The sequence below is a fragment of the Meriones unguiculatus genome, chromosome 12, assembly GCF_030254825.1.
Source record: "Meriones unguiculatus strain TT.TT164.6M chromosome 12, Bangor_MerUng_6.1, whole genome shotgun sequence".
Classification (NCBI taxonomy): domain Eukaryota; kingdom Metazoa; phylum Chordata; class Mammalia; order Rodentia; family Muridae; genus Meriones; species Meriones unguiculatus.
In genome coordinates this window covers 16,615,725-16,633,630 of record NC_083360.1, presented here as the reverse complement: position 1 = coordinate 16,633,630, position 17,906 = coordinate 16,615,725, and the positions used below count along the sequence as shown (strand labels likewise).

Here is a 17,906-nt window from a genome sequence, read left to right as displayed (position 1 = left end):
CGTAAAAACCTGAGGCAGACACATAGAGTAATAAACACTTTATTTTGCTTTTATTTTTCCTTTTTGAGATACAAAATGTGCACATTGAGTTTACACAAACACGCGATGGCAGATTTCAGTGTACATGTACTGTACTACTCTTAATTCCTACACTGGTGATAGCAGGGCAGCTTTCAACATCCTATCTCTACACCAGAATAGATACCTGATTTATTGCAGACAGTTGCAAATTCTCTCCTCCCATATCCTCTTGGTTCTTGTGATATTTCTACGAAACAGGGAAGATGTGAGTATCTATAGTACTGTTGTGGGAACTCTACAGTTTTGGCTTACAATCATTAAAAGGAATGTGAATCCTTTGAATTATATGATAAGTAAAATCATAATGCAATTCAGATTATGTCCAGTGTTTGCATTTATTTTCTATATAATCTTATGTAAAATTTCCAATATGATAGAATCACTGGTGTTTTCAAAGATTATTTTGATTGATCTTCATTCCTGGTAGGCTTTGGGCAGGATTCTCTGTCCCTGAATGGCTTATGATAAACATGCTGTGAGAACATTAGGGTTTGGGGGGCGGCTAGAATTGCCCTTTACTGCTGTTAGGGTTACTTGTTAGTAAGCATCGCTAGGTTTTGCAGGACAGACATCCGGTCCCTTTGCAAGTCTGTAAACATCCTTGGTTTTTCTAACACTTTGAATCTCTACTATATGACACAATACAAAACAGTCTACAGGTAAGATCGAACAGGTCCAAAGTTACATGGATTATGTAGAGTCTTGGCTTAAATATGGAAAATTAATAAATACTAAAATAATCTCATTAGGTATATGCTAACATCTGATAATAAACTAATTTTTAAATGTGCTTAAAAAATGCCGAATACATTAATGTCTTTAACAGCAAGTGGACAAACCATAGAAATTAAGACTGTGGTTTTGGCCTTTTTTATTTGTAGTAATCTTTGTTTCTTTTGTCAGTGTTATATGAATCTAGTTAAAATAAAGTTTATTAGCTTTCTGGAAGTTAAATGCAGATGTAAATATTTTAGAAAACCATTTTAAATGCAGGACTGAATATATACAAATGAGTGAAAAACCCATTGTTTTTTAAAATCACTGCTCTGTGAAAGCCTCAATAATACCTGGCTAAGGATCAAAGCTCTTCCAGACTCTGTGCCTTTTGAATATTCTCAGAGTATGAAACAAGTTAGCACATTTCATGACCCCAGTGATGTTGTGGAAAAGATGCAGATTTGTAAGTGGGAAACCTAAATCTTTTTTTTTTTTTGGGGGGGGGTTATATTAAAACAAAGCTGATTGCATAATGTGCCTCAGTGTAAAGCTGAGCAATCTATGCTAGAAGTGGTAGCTCCGTCTTGTAAGTGTGTAGAGTAGTTCACATTTGCCTCTTCAGTCGAGGATGTGCTGACATGTTAGATGACGTTTTCGAAGAGCTGCATGGAGCGCATTATGTTTTCATCCTGTAAGGGTGAAACAGAAGGAAATTATTGGCGGTATCTGTAGGGGATAGTACTGCTGTCCTCTATGCTCTTCAGGAGCTGCTCTGTGATAGTGAGTGTATCTGCTCTTCATCCTACATACAAATAATTTATTTTATACTTTCTTGAATATGCCTTTAGATACGTCACTTACATCTTACTTGGTACTAGACCAAAGTATTTCTCAACTAATGTCAGAATGGAAACAGTGAGTGTACGATGGCTGATCTTGGTTGTCACCTGCACCTTTGTCACCTGCACCTGGGATCTACTGAAAAGCTCCTGGGCAGTCCTCTGATGGGTCTTCCTGACGGAATTACTTGAAACATGAAGATCCACTCTAAACCGGGGTGGCATCAGGAAATGGATGAGAGAAACTTTGACTTTTGCCCGCTGGCTGGCAAGTTCACCTATCCTGTCGTTACAGTCTTCCTTCGCTAGCATTCGGACCACCTTCCTCAGGATTTCAGCATAGTTTGCAGGTCAGCAGCTCTCCAGACATACTTTAGAACTCCAGTGCCATATAGGGACAATGCATAGACATGCAGCCTAGTAGTCTAAAGAACTACAGATTCTCAATCTCTCCAGTATGAGTCAGCCATTGTAGAACTACTGAACCATGAGCTTTAAGAAATTATCCAAAGAGAACAAATGAGAACTTAGGCATTTCAGGTAGATTGTGCCAGAGCACAAAGTATCCATGTTCCAGGACAGAGAAGAATCAATGTTTACAGTCATTTTACCTCGTTAGATGTCAGCTACTGCTAAACCTACATGCCCTGTAGGAGCCTGTTTTTGAATGCTAGAGATTGGTTAGGACACATTGCACAGTGGTTGTGTTCAGCCTGTTTCTTAGACATGAGCTAGGGTGGCAGTTTGGACTGTTGAGGAACACTTCTGCGCTGTAGGTAAACTATGTTTATTAGTGGTGAGTCACAACTAAAGCAATGGTGCTTCCACTGCCCCAATTTAGGTTACATCACAACTAAGGGGGTTGACATCACCACTTTAAATCTCTCAGATGTTTACTTTGAGAGGTGAACTGAGAAATGAGCAGGCATCAGGAAAGTTGAAAATGAACAGTTGGAGGGGGAAAAAAACAGCTGAAACACCAGAAAATGTTTCTTTATGCTTATTAATTTGTTTTTACGGCTCTACTCATGCATTGAGTTGAATCAGTCTAGGTGAGCTAAATCTAGATTTACAGATAATACATATCTACTAGATTTTTCTTCAGAATATTTTACTCTTTATTTTCATAACTGAAGAAAAATATTGGATTCAGATAAAATGTTACTTTTTTCCACATATATTAAATCAATGATTCTTTGCTGAGGACCTAAGTTTGATCTGTGAAACTCATGATGGGAAAGGAAAGAATCCATTCTAGCAAGTGTCCTCTACCTTCCACATGTGTGCCGTGGTATGTTCCTTCTTCCCAATATACAAATACACACACAAAATTTAAAACAAAAGACAAAGATAAGCCTCCAGATTTCTTTGCACTAGATTTCTGATTCTATGGTGACACAAATGTAACATGTTTTAGAAGAACTATGTCGGGGAAACCGTAAAGCCTTATTTTTTCCTTATGTATGTCCATGTGTACGTCTGTGTGTAGGTCTGTGAACAGAAGCATGTACATGCCTGCAGGGTCTAGAGGAGGATGTTAGATCCCATAGCGCTGGAGTGACAGGCCCTTGTAAGTTTCCTGACCTGGATGCTGGGAACCAGACTATAAGGTGAGGAGCAAGTGCTCCTAGCCACCTCTCCAGCTCCAGAATCAGTAATCTAAATCCATGTGGGTTCGTTTGGTTGTCAGTAATGAGTCCCCTCTAAAGGTTTACAGAGTCAAAGGGAGTGCATGAGTAATTTTCACCTCAGTATTGGCATGCTATCAGATTGCATGTGCACATAAATCTGCTTGCTTTCAAGTGACAAGACTGTCCCATTGTTAGCTTATGCACTTGATTTATATTTTGCTTAGTTCACGTTGCCTGATAGGCGCTACTCCTTTGTAGCTGATGCTATCAAAGGAATAGTGCTTTTCCTTACTTACCTTCTGGCAACTTTCAATGAACTCATCTATGGTAACGACACCATCTTTATTTTTGTCCATCTTCTGTTGAGAAAGAAAAGAAAAAAGCGTTGTATTGACATGCCCTTTGACAGCCTCTCCATACCCAGTAGATTCAAAGGGATAATAATATAACCTATAATTTTTTGTGTTACATAGGGCAATTACATGCTAGGAACAACTAGTGACTTCCCACAATGGCCAAATTGTTGTAAGTTGTGATTTTCCTCTATGTAATATGAGGCATGAATCACCTAAACTGTCTTCTAAATATGACAGGACTCACACAATTTGCTAAATGTAGAGACTTGAGTCTCTGTCTCGGGAGAGGAGTACTGAGGATTTGTTATCTTTAAGAGCCTTGTGGAACCTGTATGACATCACTTTGTGAAATAAAAGAATGGTTTACTCAGGGTATTGTCACTCTTCTGAATGTACAACTGTCTGTCATAACAAATTAAAAAAAACCCAAATTATGAAATCATAAGGATATTTGTCCCTGTGAATAAATATTCTCCTTTGCAGTTTTTGTTGTTGCTGTTTGGATTTGTTGTTGCTGTTTTGGTTTTGGGTTTTTTAGTTAGTTTTCTTTTAAATCAACATTTGTTTGTTTGTTTTTTCCAAGTATCAAGAAATCATTTTATAACTGCCCTCCTTCCCTCAAATTTTTCATTCCCACCTGGAAAAAGGTCTCCACATGCTGTCGGGGAGCATCTTCTTTAAGGACAGGATATGTGCATTTTCCCATCATGTCATATATTGCTTTCATGATGTCCAGCATTTCCTGAAATGGAAAAGCACTCGTGTGAGGCTGTGCACCCAAGTCTGAAGACACCTATCTAAGATGCATTAGGAGGTTTTGTGCATAGTGTTTTATTTGCTTCTTTCTTAAATTCTTTATGAGGTGCTTTTTGCTTAGCTTGCAGCCAACAAACAGCCTTTTGCCCCAAAGCAGTGGCATCCAAATGTAACACTTTTGAAGGCTCCAGTTTGAAGCCCTCAGTTTGAAATGAATCAGATTCCTATGTATCTCATTTGGTTGGGAAAGAAATAGTCTGGCTTAATGCTTTGATTTTCAAAAACTATATAGACTTTGTTTTATTGATCCATTACAGATTTGATTGCCAATTTCTATTTATTAGAAATATTGTATATTCAAAACTAAAATTAACTTCTAATTACAGCCATTTAGTAAAAATCCTTGGAGTATTTAATCACTTTTTTTCTATTTTGGCTTTAACTAAAAAAGTCACACAAGAATACAAATTCCCATATTTTGACTGGGAAACACCTTAACATTTTGTTAGCTTTTAAAGTAAAATCTAGTTTTTGCCATGCCATTTTACTCTTATAAAAGGAAAAAATAATATCTAACTACTTAAATGTTCAGATTTAATATCTGACATGAAACACATCCTAGATTAGGCAAATGACACAGTTCTATTTATATTTGCCTTTGAGGGAATGGATTAGATGATAAAGCAGTTTGTAAAAATAAGTGAAAAATTAAAAGATGTTTTTAACAGATAAGTGGTAAAATAAAATGTAGGCAAACTTGAGTTCTGTTATAAACACAGAGATAGAACATTAACACTGTCTTCAGCTCTCAGCAGACAAAAAAAATGGTTTGAAAGGGAAGGACTGATTCTTAGTGTTCTCTGGGTGCCTCAATATTATTGAGGTACTTGGGCAATGAATACTCATATCAGATATTCAGGAAGTGCATCCATTCATGGGTTAAATTTAGCACTCCTTGATAACATATAATATGACTGCAAGTACCCTCTTACAATGACTAATCAAGCAGTGGTGTCCAATAAGGTTCATTCATGTCTTCTGTCCTGAGTCTTTTTCTCAAAAGGGACCCTTGGTTGAAGCCTCGATCCTGGAGGAGCCATTAATGCAGGCTGACAGGCAGGTACATCCTTCACTAAGGGTGGTCACCTTCTCATCCCTTTTCTTTTGCTCTTAAATTGTCGTAATAAACCAGCATTTTAATTTGTAAACATTTTTTATGGATAGCTTACGTCCAGTTGTGTTTTAGAGCTCACCATTGTCCTTATCCACCCCAACAAGAGAACTACCTGCCAACCCCTGAGTAATGTAGCATTGTTGGCTGTTGATTTTCTGGGACCTTTGCCCTACAAACTATTGTTCACCAAACATGAGAAGGCCTCTGTCACTCCCAAAGATCCCAGCTTTTCCCCATATCACTAGCAGAAAAAAAAAGGATATAACCTTTATGTGTTGTGTTTTCTTTGGAGATTTACTACAAAGGAGCCGTATCCAATTCCATTTTTTTTATTAGAATGTATCTCATCGCTACCAGCATCACATAAAATATTTTTGACTTCCTAAAATGTGTTTTTAAAGTAATCATTAAAATTGTTTATTATTTTGAAGTTAACCAAAACTGGCTCAGAGGATAACTAAATTGGTATGCCATCTCTTACTTCTTTAGTGATGTAGCCATCTTTGTTTATGTCATACAAATTAAATGCCCAGTTGAGTTTTTCTTGTACTGTCCCTCGAAGCAAAATGGAAAGACCTTTGATGAAATCCTAAAGAGCAATAAAAAATAGAATTTAGAACTTGATAAAAATTCTCTCTTAAGTGGCTGTAGTAAAATTAACAACCCTCTGAATCATGAACATGTTTTTAAAATTACTAATGCCTTTGTAGTCTTCAATTCCTTGGGGTTCTTTGTGAGTATGAACTGTGCCCTAGCCTTTGACATTTTCATCTAATTAGAAACTATGTTAAATTAACCATGGTACTGGAAATTTTACTTTCATGCATGATTTCACATGCAGAGAGCACACACACACACACACACACACACAGAGAGAGAGAGAGTGAGAGAGAGAGAGAGAGAGAGAGAGATGGTTATTCTTTTTTTCTTTCTTTCTTTCTTTTTTTTTTTTTTTTTTTGAAGAGATGCAGAGTACCCTAAACAGAGCTTATACTCTTTAACTGGATGTCAAGTTATAGTAGACATATAGGCAGTTGTGGAAAAACTGGATCCACACTGCAAGCATCCAAACTAGAAACCCTTTGTCTCTAATTTCAGATCTGCAAAAATGAGGACAGTATTTACCTCATAAAGATTTTATGATGATTGAAAGAATTAGGATACTTTTAACAGTCCCTGGAGAGGGTATTGGCTATGAAAGTCTGTTTTTATCTCTGTGGAACCCTCAGCTAATGTTTAAATGGATTTGATTGCAGTGAAAGGGAACCAGGTTAATCAGAGAAAATTCACGCTTATTTGTCATTATATAAAGTAAGGTCAGTATTACAATGTGATTAAACTCAGGAGTGAAAATCTCTTAGGAATGAAAAAGTGGGATAAATCTAAAAGTTGCCCTTTGGATGAACTTGTATTCTGTCTCCTTTTCTGCATTCCATCATTCCACCCATAGCTGTTTTTCTGTCCAAGTTTTTAAATAGTGTTTTTCTTTCTTCAGCAGTGGTGGCAAGTTAGCGTACATGTAGTTGATTAATTATGAATTTATATATGATGTCTGGTGTAAAGTCTTCTTCCTAAAATAGCATTAGCTATTTCTACTCCATGAAAATTTTGTGACTCTGTATGATATATTTATGTATATACAACCTCCTTTCTTTGTATAAATGACGCTTAATATGCTGTCCCCATTTTATTTTTCCTCAGTTGGTTAGAAAACTAAAGTTTGAAAGGGGTCTCCTATCACACAATGAGGAGTCTGTGGTTTGCTGAGTAACAGTGATATTCCATTGTGATATGTTTACATTTAGTGGTCCATGCAGCAATCAGGAAGTCCAACACCATCCCTGGCTCTAGTGATAAAACATAGCCTGGACATGTCACCTCTTTGGCCAACACCATCAGATCTGTGGCTTGATATGTTACTGAACCTTGGCCAAGGTTAAAAGTGATTTGGAGGTCCTTGGATGCTTATAAGGAATGGTGACAAGATAAGAGGTGTTCCTCCTTGCATGACAGGGACAGTCAGTCACCAAGTCCTAGGGCTGTTGATAGCATCTTGCATACATACTAGGCCTCCCTTAGTGTGCAGTCAGAGCCATTTCTGGTCTTTTCATTCACATGAACCAATAAATATTACACTGTTTTCACCAGTTATTCTATCATTTCTAATGTTATCAGGGAAAGTAGTCTGGCTTTCATGTATATCTTCCTCTTAAGTTCTAAGCATCCTGAACAGACTTGCACTAAACAGTGCCTATGTCCAAAGTCCTTTAGCTGGGGATGGGTGCCCGTCCTAACAGCTCAGGAGTAAAACTATCTTTTTAATAAAAATTGCTAGAAAAAGACCATTTCTGATAGGATTACTGTTCTTTATTCTTTTATAAAAATGCCTAAGGGATAAAGGAGCAGAAACTAAGACTCTCTACCTCAACTTCCCAAGTTGTTTTCTGCTAGATATTTGTAAGCCCTCAATTTGATGATACTACTTCACTGGTGTTTTTGTTCTTGGACTTGTAAGTCTTGCCCAAGGGGACACTGGTCTAACAGGAACCTCTCTGTCAAGAAATTCAGTTACCTACACTAAAGAAGCATCCTCTGTTGATTTCTGCTGGAGGCTTTTAGAGCACAGTTTGATGAGATCTTGATTTTTGTTCTCTCTTCTGTCTAGCTGTTTGTCTGTCTGTCTGTCTCTCTCTCTGAATCATATTTGATTTACTCTATCTGTGATAAACTCATGTATGAATAACCAGAAGTATGGCTATTGTGATTCTTCTCTAGACCTCTGAGAGCAAGGTAATTAGCTGACTTGGTAATTAGCTGGTCTTGCTTATTAGTGACCATTCTTTCACCTAACAGCCCTTAACTCAGTGTCTCAGGACTGTTTGCTATTTCCTGAGCATTAGTCATTCTGACTTCTACCACTCAAAGACCACCCTGGCTGAGGATGACCCATTTGGAGGTAGCTGCAACCCAGTCCAGATGGGAAATGTTAAATGGCTCACTAAAGGTCTGGAAGGTGTCAGTCTCAGCATGGAAAGACATTAGCACATTTCTGTGTGCTGTGAGTTTTCTTCCTTGCGTGGTTTTATAGAAAAATTAAAGTATTGTTTTCTTTTCTAATATGACTTCCCTACATACGTCAAATTTCTACAGTACTGATACTCCTTCTTCAAATATTTAAAAGGTGAAATTTCAGGAACTCACTAAAATTACATTTTATTGAGGCCAAAGATACCAGTACATGTACGATTATATCTGCATATATATATATATATATATATATATTTAGTACATATATATAAAATTTCACAAGATTATAGCCTGACTTTATCCAATAGAAGACGTGGGTTAATTATTCTGACTGAATAACAGTAATGTCTTTTAAAATAATTTTCTGTCTTGAAAAGTGATGGTAGCTACACTAAATTAAATTAAAAGCTTTTTAAATTTAACCTTGCTGATGACTTTTAAGGATTTGATAAGTATTAAACAATATTCATAAATATGTGTACAATAATACAATTAAAATATAATACGTAATCTTATAAAACTATAGAGAACTGTACTGAAAAATACTGTAAGCACACCTAAAGGCTAAAACTTGCTATTATTAAATATTTTCTCACATATATCAGAGAATAGATTTATAATAAAAGCCATGTGTTTGATCTTAAATACATTATTTATATTGCATATTTTATAACATATACATTTGTTAAATACTTAGTTATTCATAAAATGGTGAACAATATCTCATTGTTTCATTTATATCAGAATGTTGATATTTATTAATCATATTATATATTATTTGTATGTTTAATTTAGTATTCCAAGCATTTTGCCACATCATTGAAAATCTGTCACAACACCATAAGTAACTGTATAATTGGGTCATAAAAATGTATCATATTTACTAAAAAGGAAAGGTTTTGTGTTCTGTCATAATGTAGTCACATGGTTTCTGAACATTTTGCAAAACAATAAAAATCACATTTTAAACATTTTTAAATGATTTCTTTTTTTAATGATTTCCTTATTGTATGTTTAAGAGTGTTCTATCGTCATGTACACTTGAATGCCAGAAGAGGGTATCAGATTGCAGTGTAGATGGTTGGGAGCCACCATATGACTGCCTGGATTGAACTCAGGACCTCTGAGAGAGCAGACAGTACTCAACAACAAAACCATTTCTCCAGCTTCAAAATGATGTTTTTACTCTTTATTTGGTGTTTTGACAGCATTTGCATGCCATTGGAGGCCAGAAGAGCGAACTGGATCCCCTATAACTGGAGTTACAGACAGTAGTGATCCCCCGAAGGGCTGTTTAGAATTGAATCCCTAGGCCTCAGGAAGAACAAGCACTACCCTTGACTGCTGAGTCCTCTTTCTGGCCCCCAAGATGCATATTTTAAATGGCAGTCCATCAGAGACACACACAGAGACACGAACACACATTAATGGAAATGTAATTTTATGCAACCGCACACCAGAACTTGACGTTATCACAATGATGTTCTTTTTCCATTTCTCTCTCGCTGTTTCTCTAAAATGTTATGGTCACCGAGCTCTAATTTGAGTACCTGCATGGCTTTAACTTAAAGTTTGTAGCATTGTGCAGTATGGATATAAACCAACTTGTTTCATTATTTCCTATTGTTGAATACATAAATGAATAGGTTTACTTGTTAGAAGTAATTCTGCAATAATTTTTTTTCTTTGTTTCTCACAATTCTGACTTATTTTCATAAAGAAGAAGAAATAGTGGGTAAGTAGCCCTAAGACACAGAAATTAAATGCAACGGCGACCAGAGACTGTTGATTTAAGGGGCTATCTGGCTTGGCAGTTTCCAGCTGCCTCCTGTAGCCTAAGGAGAGTTATTATACTCTCTGCTTTGTTCATGGGCACTCAGGGGTGTGACTGAGTCACACCACAAAGCTTTGCTCAGTAGTGTTAGAAACTGAAGCAGACTTGTGATTCAAATTCCAGGCTTCCCTTTTAGCTTGTACTGGAGCTGAGTCTGCAGTCGTGCAGATTATCAAGGTAGAAACAGGCACCTCACGTCCATTACTGACTCTGTAGGAGAAAATTGTAGAGTAATGTGAAGGACAGGCTCCACCTCACTTCAGTCTCTTACTAGTGATGCTGTAGAACAGTTAAAGGTGTCAGGAACTCATAATTCTTTACAAGAATAAATCAATACATAAATACGTTAGACTAAGGGTCTTCTAAAAAGTCAGAGTCAGATTGTATATATACATGTGATCTAAATGCTATTGGAAGATAGCAGTAGGCAAAAAGGGCTCTCTAGCAGACATATGTTCCTTGTACCAACCTCAGATTAAGAGCCACATATGCTGATTTTAAATCCTGGAGGCTGAACAGATAGTAACCAGGAACCTCAACGTTACTAACACTGAGAAAATTTTCTGTACTTCCTTGATGTGTAATTTAGTCTCCTTAACAGCCTTAATGGAGGTTAAGTCAAAGGGAAAAAGAGCCAACAGAAAAATTTCTCGTTGATCACAACAGAACAGTATGAGCAACAGTATAGATGGAGTCACACCACTGTTTAATGCAAGATATAAAATAAATGCTCATGAGCCCATACTGCTATAAATAATTGTTTTATTTATTCATCAATGCTTGAAGAAGGAAGTACAGATTGTCCACATGGAATTTCAAATTTCAAATAAGTTACATCCTTTGCTTCCCTTTCATTTGTTGGTTGCAAAGTGACTTCTTTCTAAAGAGTATCATTTTGCAAATTGGGAGACACTGCACTAAGAAACCTGACAACTGCCATTTCAGGCAGGCAGACAAGGTCAGTATCAACAGTCATAAATCATTTTGATGGTCTGTACTCACTCTGTGATAAAATAGTCCTCTCACTCTGCACTCTTCATTTCCCAAACCCATAACCCCAGTTTAATCATGAGAGACCCATCATACAAATTTGAACTGAAGAACGTTTAACCAAAACCCCAAGAAATACTTCCTCACAACTGTCTAGATGGTAGCAAACAAGAGAAGACTAAGAAGCTTCAGTGCTAACAAGGGTCTAAGACATTACGTCTAAATGAAATGTGGACAGGGCTAAATGAAATTTTTTCCTAAATGGGGTAACTAGTTGAGAAAAAGGACATGCAGTGAAATCCAAAGAAATCTGAAAGTAGCATGAAATTTAGTTGATAACAATGTGTCGGCATTAATTGTTTTAGTGGAGCAAGCATGTCCTATTAACCTGTGGTGTGAAACTACATGCCACATGAGGTCCCTCTGCTCTGTAAATTTGTGAGTGTACAGGACTTCTAATACTAAATAGTTACAAAGTGATTAAAAAAGAAGAGATTGGCCTTCAGACCATGGGAAGTCGTGGATATTTATCGCGTGTATATTTCTCCTGTCCTTTAGTGCTTGTTTGTTACAGGTCATGCTCTTGGAGGCAACAGGCATCTGGACCAGGAGGTGCTGGACCCCTGATGGTAATAAAGGCATAACCTAGCATGATGGGGTGACAAGGAAAGCTACACAGTGTGCAGCACGACCCTAGTCCTTGGGAATCCACGGAATGATTGCTTCAGGCCCTCGCAATGAGAACCTGTGGGGTCTCCAGGATTTGGCCATAAACTTGGGGGATAGAACTTGCACCCTGGCAAGCACTTTGTCCTCTTTTGTTCTCTTCTGCGGCTAGCATGTATAGAGTGTTTGGCGCATGGTAGGCTCGGTGAATATTTGTTAAATGAATGAATAAAGTTTTGAGCAACATCTAAGGATGCTTTCAGTGAGAACAGAAGCCCTGGGCTGATCAGAACACAATAATGGAATCCTGCACAGAGAAGAAAATGCACATGTGTATGTAATCCAAAGATGAATAAATCTGATAATAATAGAATTCTACAGCAATTAGAAACATTGCTTAAAATAATTCCTCCTGACATTTCAAAGGAAATAACTATGTCATTTAACAAAGTGACACACACTAGAAAGTTTTTCTATTAGCTTAACTGATTTTGTATAAAAATATTTTCATCAGCACTGTGAATAACAGAGCTATTAGTTTGGGGTAATGCCTCCACCGCATAACTCCAGGAGGTTCGGCTCACATCATTTTCCACGTGAATTGAGTTGTCTGCAAATAGCATTTTCTTTCAGCTCTAGCTCATAAATTACCTGTAGGAGCAGTTGTACCTATCTCAGAATTATACTGACAGAAAAAACACTTTAACTTACCCTCAATACTGTGAGCAATCTGGGAAACTCTCAGCCGTGTGAATTACCTGAAGGTGATAATGTTTGGGAGAATGGAGTGCACAGAATGGGCTGCCTGACTTGCAAAATCAAAATTATTGGGTTCATTCTGGGAAACTTTTCTGGCTGCTGATTAAGACCATGGATTTTAGAGACTTGGCTAGTGACGAGTAGGGTTCACTCCTGATCCCCCCCTCACTTTGAACAAGTCAGCCTTCTAATTTGCTGGTTCCTTGTCACTAACACACACAAAGCAAGTCTTTCATCTTCCATTTTATTTATTTAAAAACAATGGACTTAAAAAATACATATTGGGAAATGTGAGAGGTGCTGAAGTTTAGTAAAATAGTATTTTTTTCTGAATCCTGGTGTCAAATCTAGAACTAAACTAATGTGAAATATCTGTCTTTTTGTATCTATGTGTCTATTTCTCTATGTGTCTATCTATCTATCTATCTATCTATCTATCTATCTATCTATCTATCATCTATCTAACTACCATCACCTATCTCCTGTATATCCTCTTTCCTCTATCTATGATCTAGTTATCTTTCTACATACCATCATTATCTACGACCTCAATCAAAGGATATTTAAAGCTTTACAGTGACTGTACAATAAAAGCTAATTTGTCATTTACATACAGTGACATAAAGTGAAAGGGATTCTGATTCATCAAGAATCCAGGTTTCTTCCACTACACTGCAAGATCTTCTGAAATACCTGATCTTGCAGTTTCCATAGATGAGGATGGATGAAAAATTATTCCCACAATTTCTGTCCACAAAACCTCAGTTAAACTCCACTTCAGTGCAAGAGAGGCCAGGAACAATCTAAGCATGGACACCATGAGCCAATAGCTGTTGTGTTTATCCTTATCAAATTTTATTGAACAAATATAAATCATTTGGTTGGAGCTTCCTGTAGACTTTGTTGAAGACATTAATATTGTGCATGTACTAGCTTGGCATGGTGGCTTACGTCTGTAATCCCAAATCTAGGGGAGGCAGAGAAGGGCAGCTCTCTGTGAGTTTGAGGCCAGCTGCTCTACAAAGCGAGCCTAGGACAGGCAAGACTACACAGATAAACACTGTCTCTAAAAAACAAATATATACATTATACGTTATGTTATATATTTATATAATTAGATATAAACATATATACATAACATGTATATATCCATAATACATATTCTGTATTACTGAATATATAGACATTAGCTATTAACTATCTATTCATTTATGTTGTTTTATTTCTAAAGTATGAAGTCTTTTGAAGACAAAATCTAGCCAGCTATCGAAATTTCAAGTGGGAAATATGTATGTGATTGGAGAACTATATGTGTGCCAACCACCCTTTGAGGCCTAAATTTGAATCTTGAGTGTTTTATATTCTAACTGTGTAACTATGGCAGGATATTTAACTTTTTGTTTCCCTTTTTTCAGTTGCTAAAAGGAGATAACTATAGTACCAGAGTTAAAGATTCACATTGTATAATTAACTCAATGCCTAAAGCAATGAAAGCGAAACAATCATGGGTGTGTGTTATCACTGAGTTAGCAATTGTTGCTAATATTTTGAGTACTCAATTAGTAAATGCTTAATACAATGAGATAAAAATCTGTCATAATATCACAGAGTAGTCATCTAGGCCTTTGCCTGAATATATTTAAAGATTCTAGATTACATTGTAATCTAATGTAATGTGGTGACAAATGCCAAAATTAATTACCATTATTAGAAAATTCCTGAAGTAATAAATGTTACAACTAAAATCTAACAAATACTGAGCATTTATTTGGTGCCTGGCTCAGAGCCAAACCCAACACTCCCATTATAATTTTTCCATGAAAATGTTGATCCCTGAACCTGTCTCACTGCTGGTGTTATAGTGATATGAATATTAAGGTTTAGAAGGTTGAAATACTAAATCCAGGGCCCCACAGTCCCTTGGTATCAAGGAGATTGGACTCAGTAATAATCAAAAACATTTCCCTTCAGACTTGCTCATTTTGTCCTTCACCTTTAAGGAAATACTGGAGACCTTCCGTTTTTCTATATCTCAAAATCAGGATGGACTCCGCTGTTGTTTTTTTTTTTTTTTTTCTTCCAGGATGCTATTGCTATTAAAAATCTGTTTCTTCCCATATCCCCCCTCATTTCAAAACCTTTAACTGCAGTTCAGTTTTTCATCACCTCCTGTCTGGACTCTTAGAATAAATAGCTTCTAATTGCCCTCCCCATTTTGGGAACATAACTCACACACATGAACAGTCCTGTTGAAAGTTCCTCAGGGGTCCTTATCTCCTACAACACAGTCTTCCGCCTCCTTAGTTGGCAGCCTGCCTGAGATGTGGCCTCTGCTTCCTTTCCTAAGCCTCTCTTCTGGCTAACATCCTTGCTTTCTGTCTTTCAGAAGATCTGCAGATGTTTTCTCTGTATTCCCAGGGTGATATTCTCCACTCAGCCTCTGCCTCTTGCTTCCCGTCTCAACCTGTATATCCTTTATTTTTGCTAGTTTCTCAAGACATAATGCATGAAAACCACCAGATAGTCTTTGCTGCTATTGTCCCTTCTGCCTCTGTTTCATTTTCCTAGCTAGTCTCATTTCATCATCTCACATACTTTTCAAGATCCTTATTAGAATTTCTGTTCATGTGTGTCAGCTACATCCTCCTCCACTCTCCCACTCCTCAAAATAGAAAATATATCTCCTAAATGTCATCATTCACACTCCTTAGTATCTTCCCGACTGTCTATATATCATTATGATTTACAGGCATGATGAACTTACAAAATAAGATAATAGATACTTTATCAAGACCAAATACCCTCAGTCAGAATATAAGCAAATCTCTGAGTAAAATATCTTCTCAGTTTTCTTAACAAAAATAAAAGTCTCAGATAGCGATTACAAGTTCATATTCCATTTATTCTTCAAAAATTCACAATTAAATGCTACCTGTGACCTGCTAGGCACCTGATGAATCTCACAAAAGACATCATTCTCTCTACTCATATTAAGTATCTGTCTATCTATCTTTCTATCTACCTATCTGTCCATCATCTTCTATCTATCATCTTTTCCATCTCTGTGTGTTTATATGTGTGGGTGTAAGAGAGGAGAAAGAAAAACATCGTTTTTAAGATTCTTATATTACATATTTCATGAATAGTACTGCAAGCCTTTTACTTTAGGTCACTTGAAAGTTTTAATTTCATTGAACATTCCTGGGGCTGGAGAAGGCAGCATTTTTGTTTTTGTTTTTGTTTTTCTGTATTAAATATCTTGCCTTATCTACATTTACTAGGCTCCTCCAGCCGAGTTTAAGTATATTGCATCTATATTTTCATGGTGTGCCATAGTGACTAATCCATAGTAATTGCCATTAAATGTTAGTGAATCATTTGCCTTCTTGGGTTGTCCTTAGGCTGAGGAAAGTCTGCACAAACAGCTAGCATATATGTGATAGTGCATTAATGTGTGTTGTAATTTGTCCAGCACTGCAAAGATGAGCTCAGCTACATGGCAACTTAGTAAGGACAAGAAGGTGTTCCTCACCTTTTCTAAAATAAGCAAATATCAAACTCTTTCTTGCTAAAAAAGATTAAAATTTCTTTCACAGTGTCTTACATCAAATGGGGCAGAACAGGACTGGAAGGCTTACCTCAAAGCTCACAGCTCCATTGTGGTCCGTATCAAATGCATTGAACAGAAAATGCGCATATGTTGTGGAATCTGAAACATGGAAAAGGGGATATCATTCAGTTAGTATTTCTATAACCTACCCCTTTTCCGTTAAGGTGTGTTTTGATCTCTGCTGCTCACTCTTTGTGTAGTGAACTGCAACTTCAAACTCAGAGGAATGAGCTACATTCTGAGGCCATTGGTGGCATGTTCGGAACCTCTGGCTAGGATTAATCTCAACACATGAGATTGTGGGTATTGATCCCAGCCCTGAAATGAGTACTGGTCCCATAGGTGGATGTCAAGATTATAGAGACATGTCTGTACATTGTTTGGTGATTGGGAAAATTTTATGTCCGTAAGTAATGAGAACCCAAATAATGAGACACGCAAAAGTATCATTATTGTTTCTGTCCTTACCAATATTGTCATTGTTCTTATGCTCAAAGAAGTATTTTTGTATGTAGAGAGGTTGCAAAACTTACCCGAAGTCACCTAGTCACTAAGCTGTAGACCTGAGGTATGAAAGTTCTGAGGCAGTCCTATAAACGGTTAATTTGGCTGGCGGCTTTGGGACAGTGGTGCTTTAAGAAGCTTTTGGTGGTTCACACATAGAGGATTGTGTAGAACCTGAGATTCTGCCATTATCCTGCCTGTGTCCTGGGTGGGATTTACTGCTCTGAATAACAAGGACGAAAATGGATGATTCAGTGTCCTCACTGTCTCTGATGCCATCTAAGGTCACTTCACTGAAGGTCTCTGAAATTTAAGTCTTCCCTCATGTTTGTTTCTCTTGTCTACTCTTTCTCTCCCTTTTGCTTTTCCTGTGTCTAACTAATCTCTGAGCTTTCTTCAGTTTTCATTTTAAAAGCATTTCTCTTTGTTTTCCTTTCTTAATGCCCAGCTTTATTCTTTAAATGCTTTGTGCTCAATTCTTGATCAGATTTACATGATTATGTTAAATGCTTCCTCTCCTGGGCTTTAGCCTTTAATCTTCACCCTACAAAAATGTAACCTTTTAGTCTTTTCCTTCTAGCCCTTTATCTTTTGCCTTAAAAGCTCATTAATTTCTATTTCATGACTTCTGGTTTTTATTTTTACTGGGATTTTTATAATTTCTATTTCTTTTTGACATTATGAATTGGTTTTAAAGCTGCCATGGAACTGAAGCCTAGTAGCATGGATAAGGAATTACCTTTTCCCAAGGAATACAAATACCCCTGCTTCTCCTCTTTCCAAGTCTCTCCATTCTGTCAGGGGTAGTCCAAACTTCTCTCTGCACTCTAGAGATTATGAGCTATTTAGTAATGTTTTCCCTCCATGTTTCATTGGAGTCATTGGTTGTTAACATAAAGGTCATGCATCTCAAAGCTGACTGCACATTTCATCTCTCAAAGATGAGGGTAGCAGCTCCCCTC

At 36.9% G+C, this 17,906-nt stretch overlaps 1 protein-coding gene across 6 annotated transcripts in view; it reads right to left on the bottom strand.

The window, feature by feature from the left end:
- Nucleotides 1–23: 23 nt before the first annotated feature.
- Kcnip4 (potassium voltage-gated channel interacting protein 4) overlaps nucleotides 24–17,906 on the bottom strand; it is a 1,134,333-nt gene continuing 1,116,450 nt past the window's right edge. For all 6 annotated transcript variants that reach the window (XM_060365333.1, XM_060365337.1, XM_060365336.1 and 3 more), the window contains 5 exons: nucleotides 16,469–16,539; nucleotides 6,036–6,143; nucleotides 4,262–4,366; nucleotides 3,565–3,627; nucleotides 24–1,487 (listed from right to left, as the gene is read on the bottom strand). In XM_060365333.1, coding sequence (XP_060221316.1) covers nucleotides 1,440–1,487; nucleotides 3,565–3,627; nucleotides 4,262–4,366; nucleotides 6,036–6,143; nucleotides 16,469–16,539 — 395 coding nt within the window. In that variant the 3' untranslated portion in view covers nucleotides 24–1,439. The remainder of the gene's footprint in view (nucleotides 1,488–3,564; nucleotides 3,628–4,261; nucleotides 4,367–6,035; nucleotides 6,144–16,468; nucleotides 16,540–17,906) is intronic.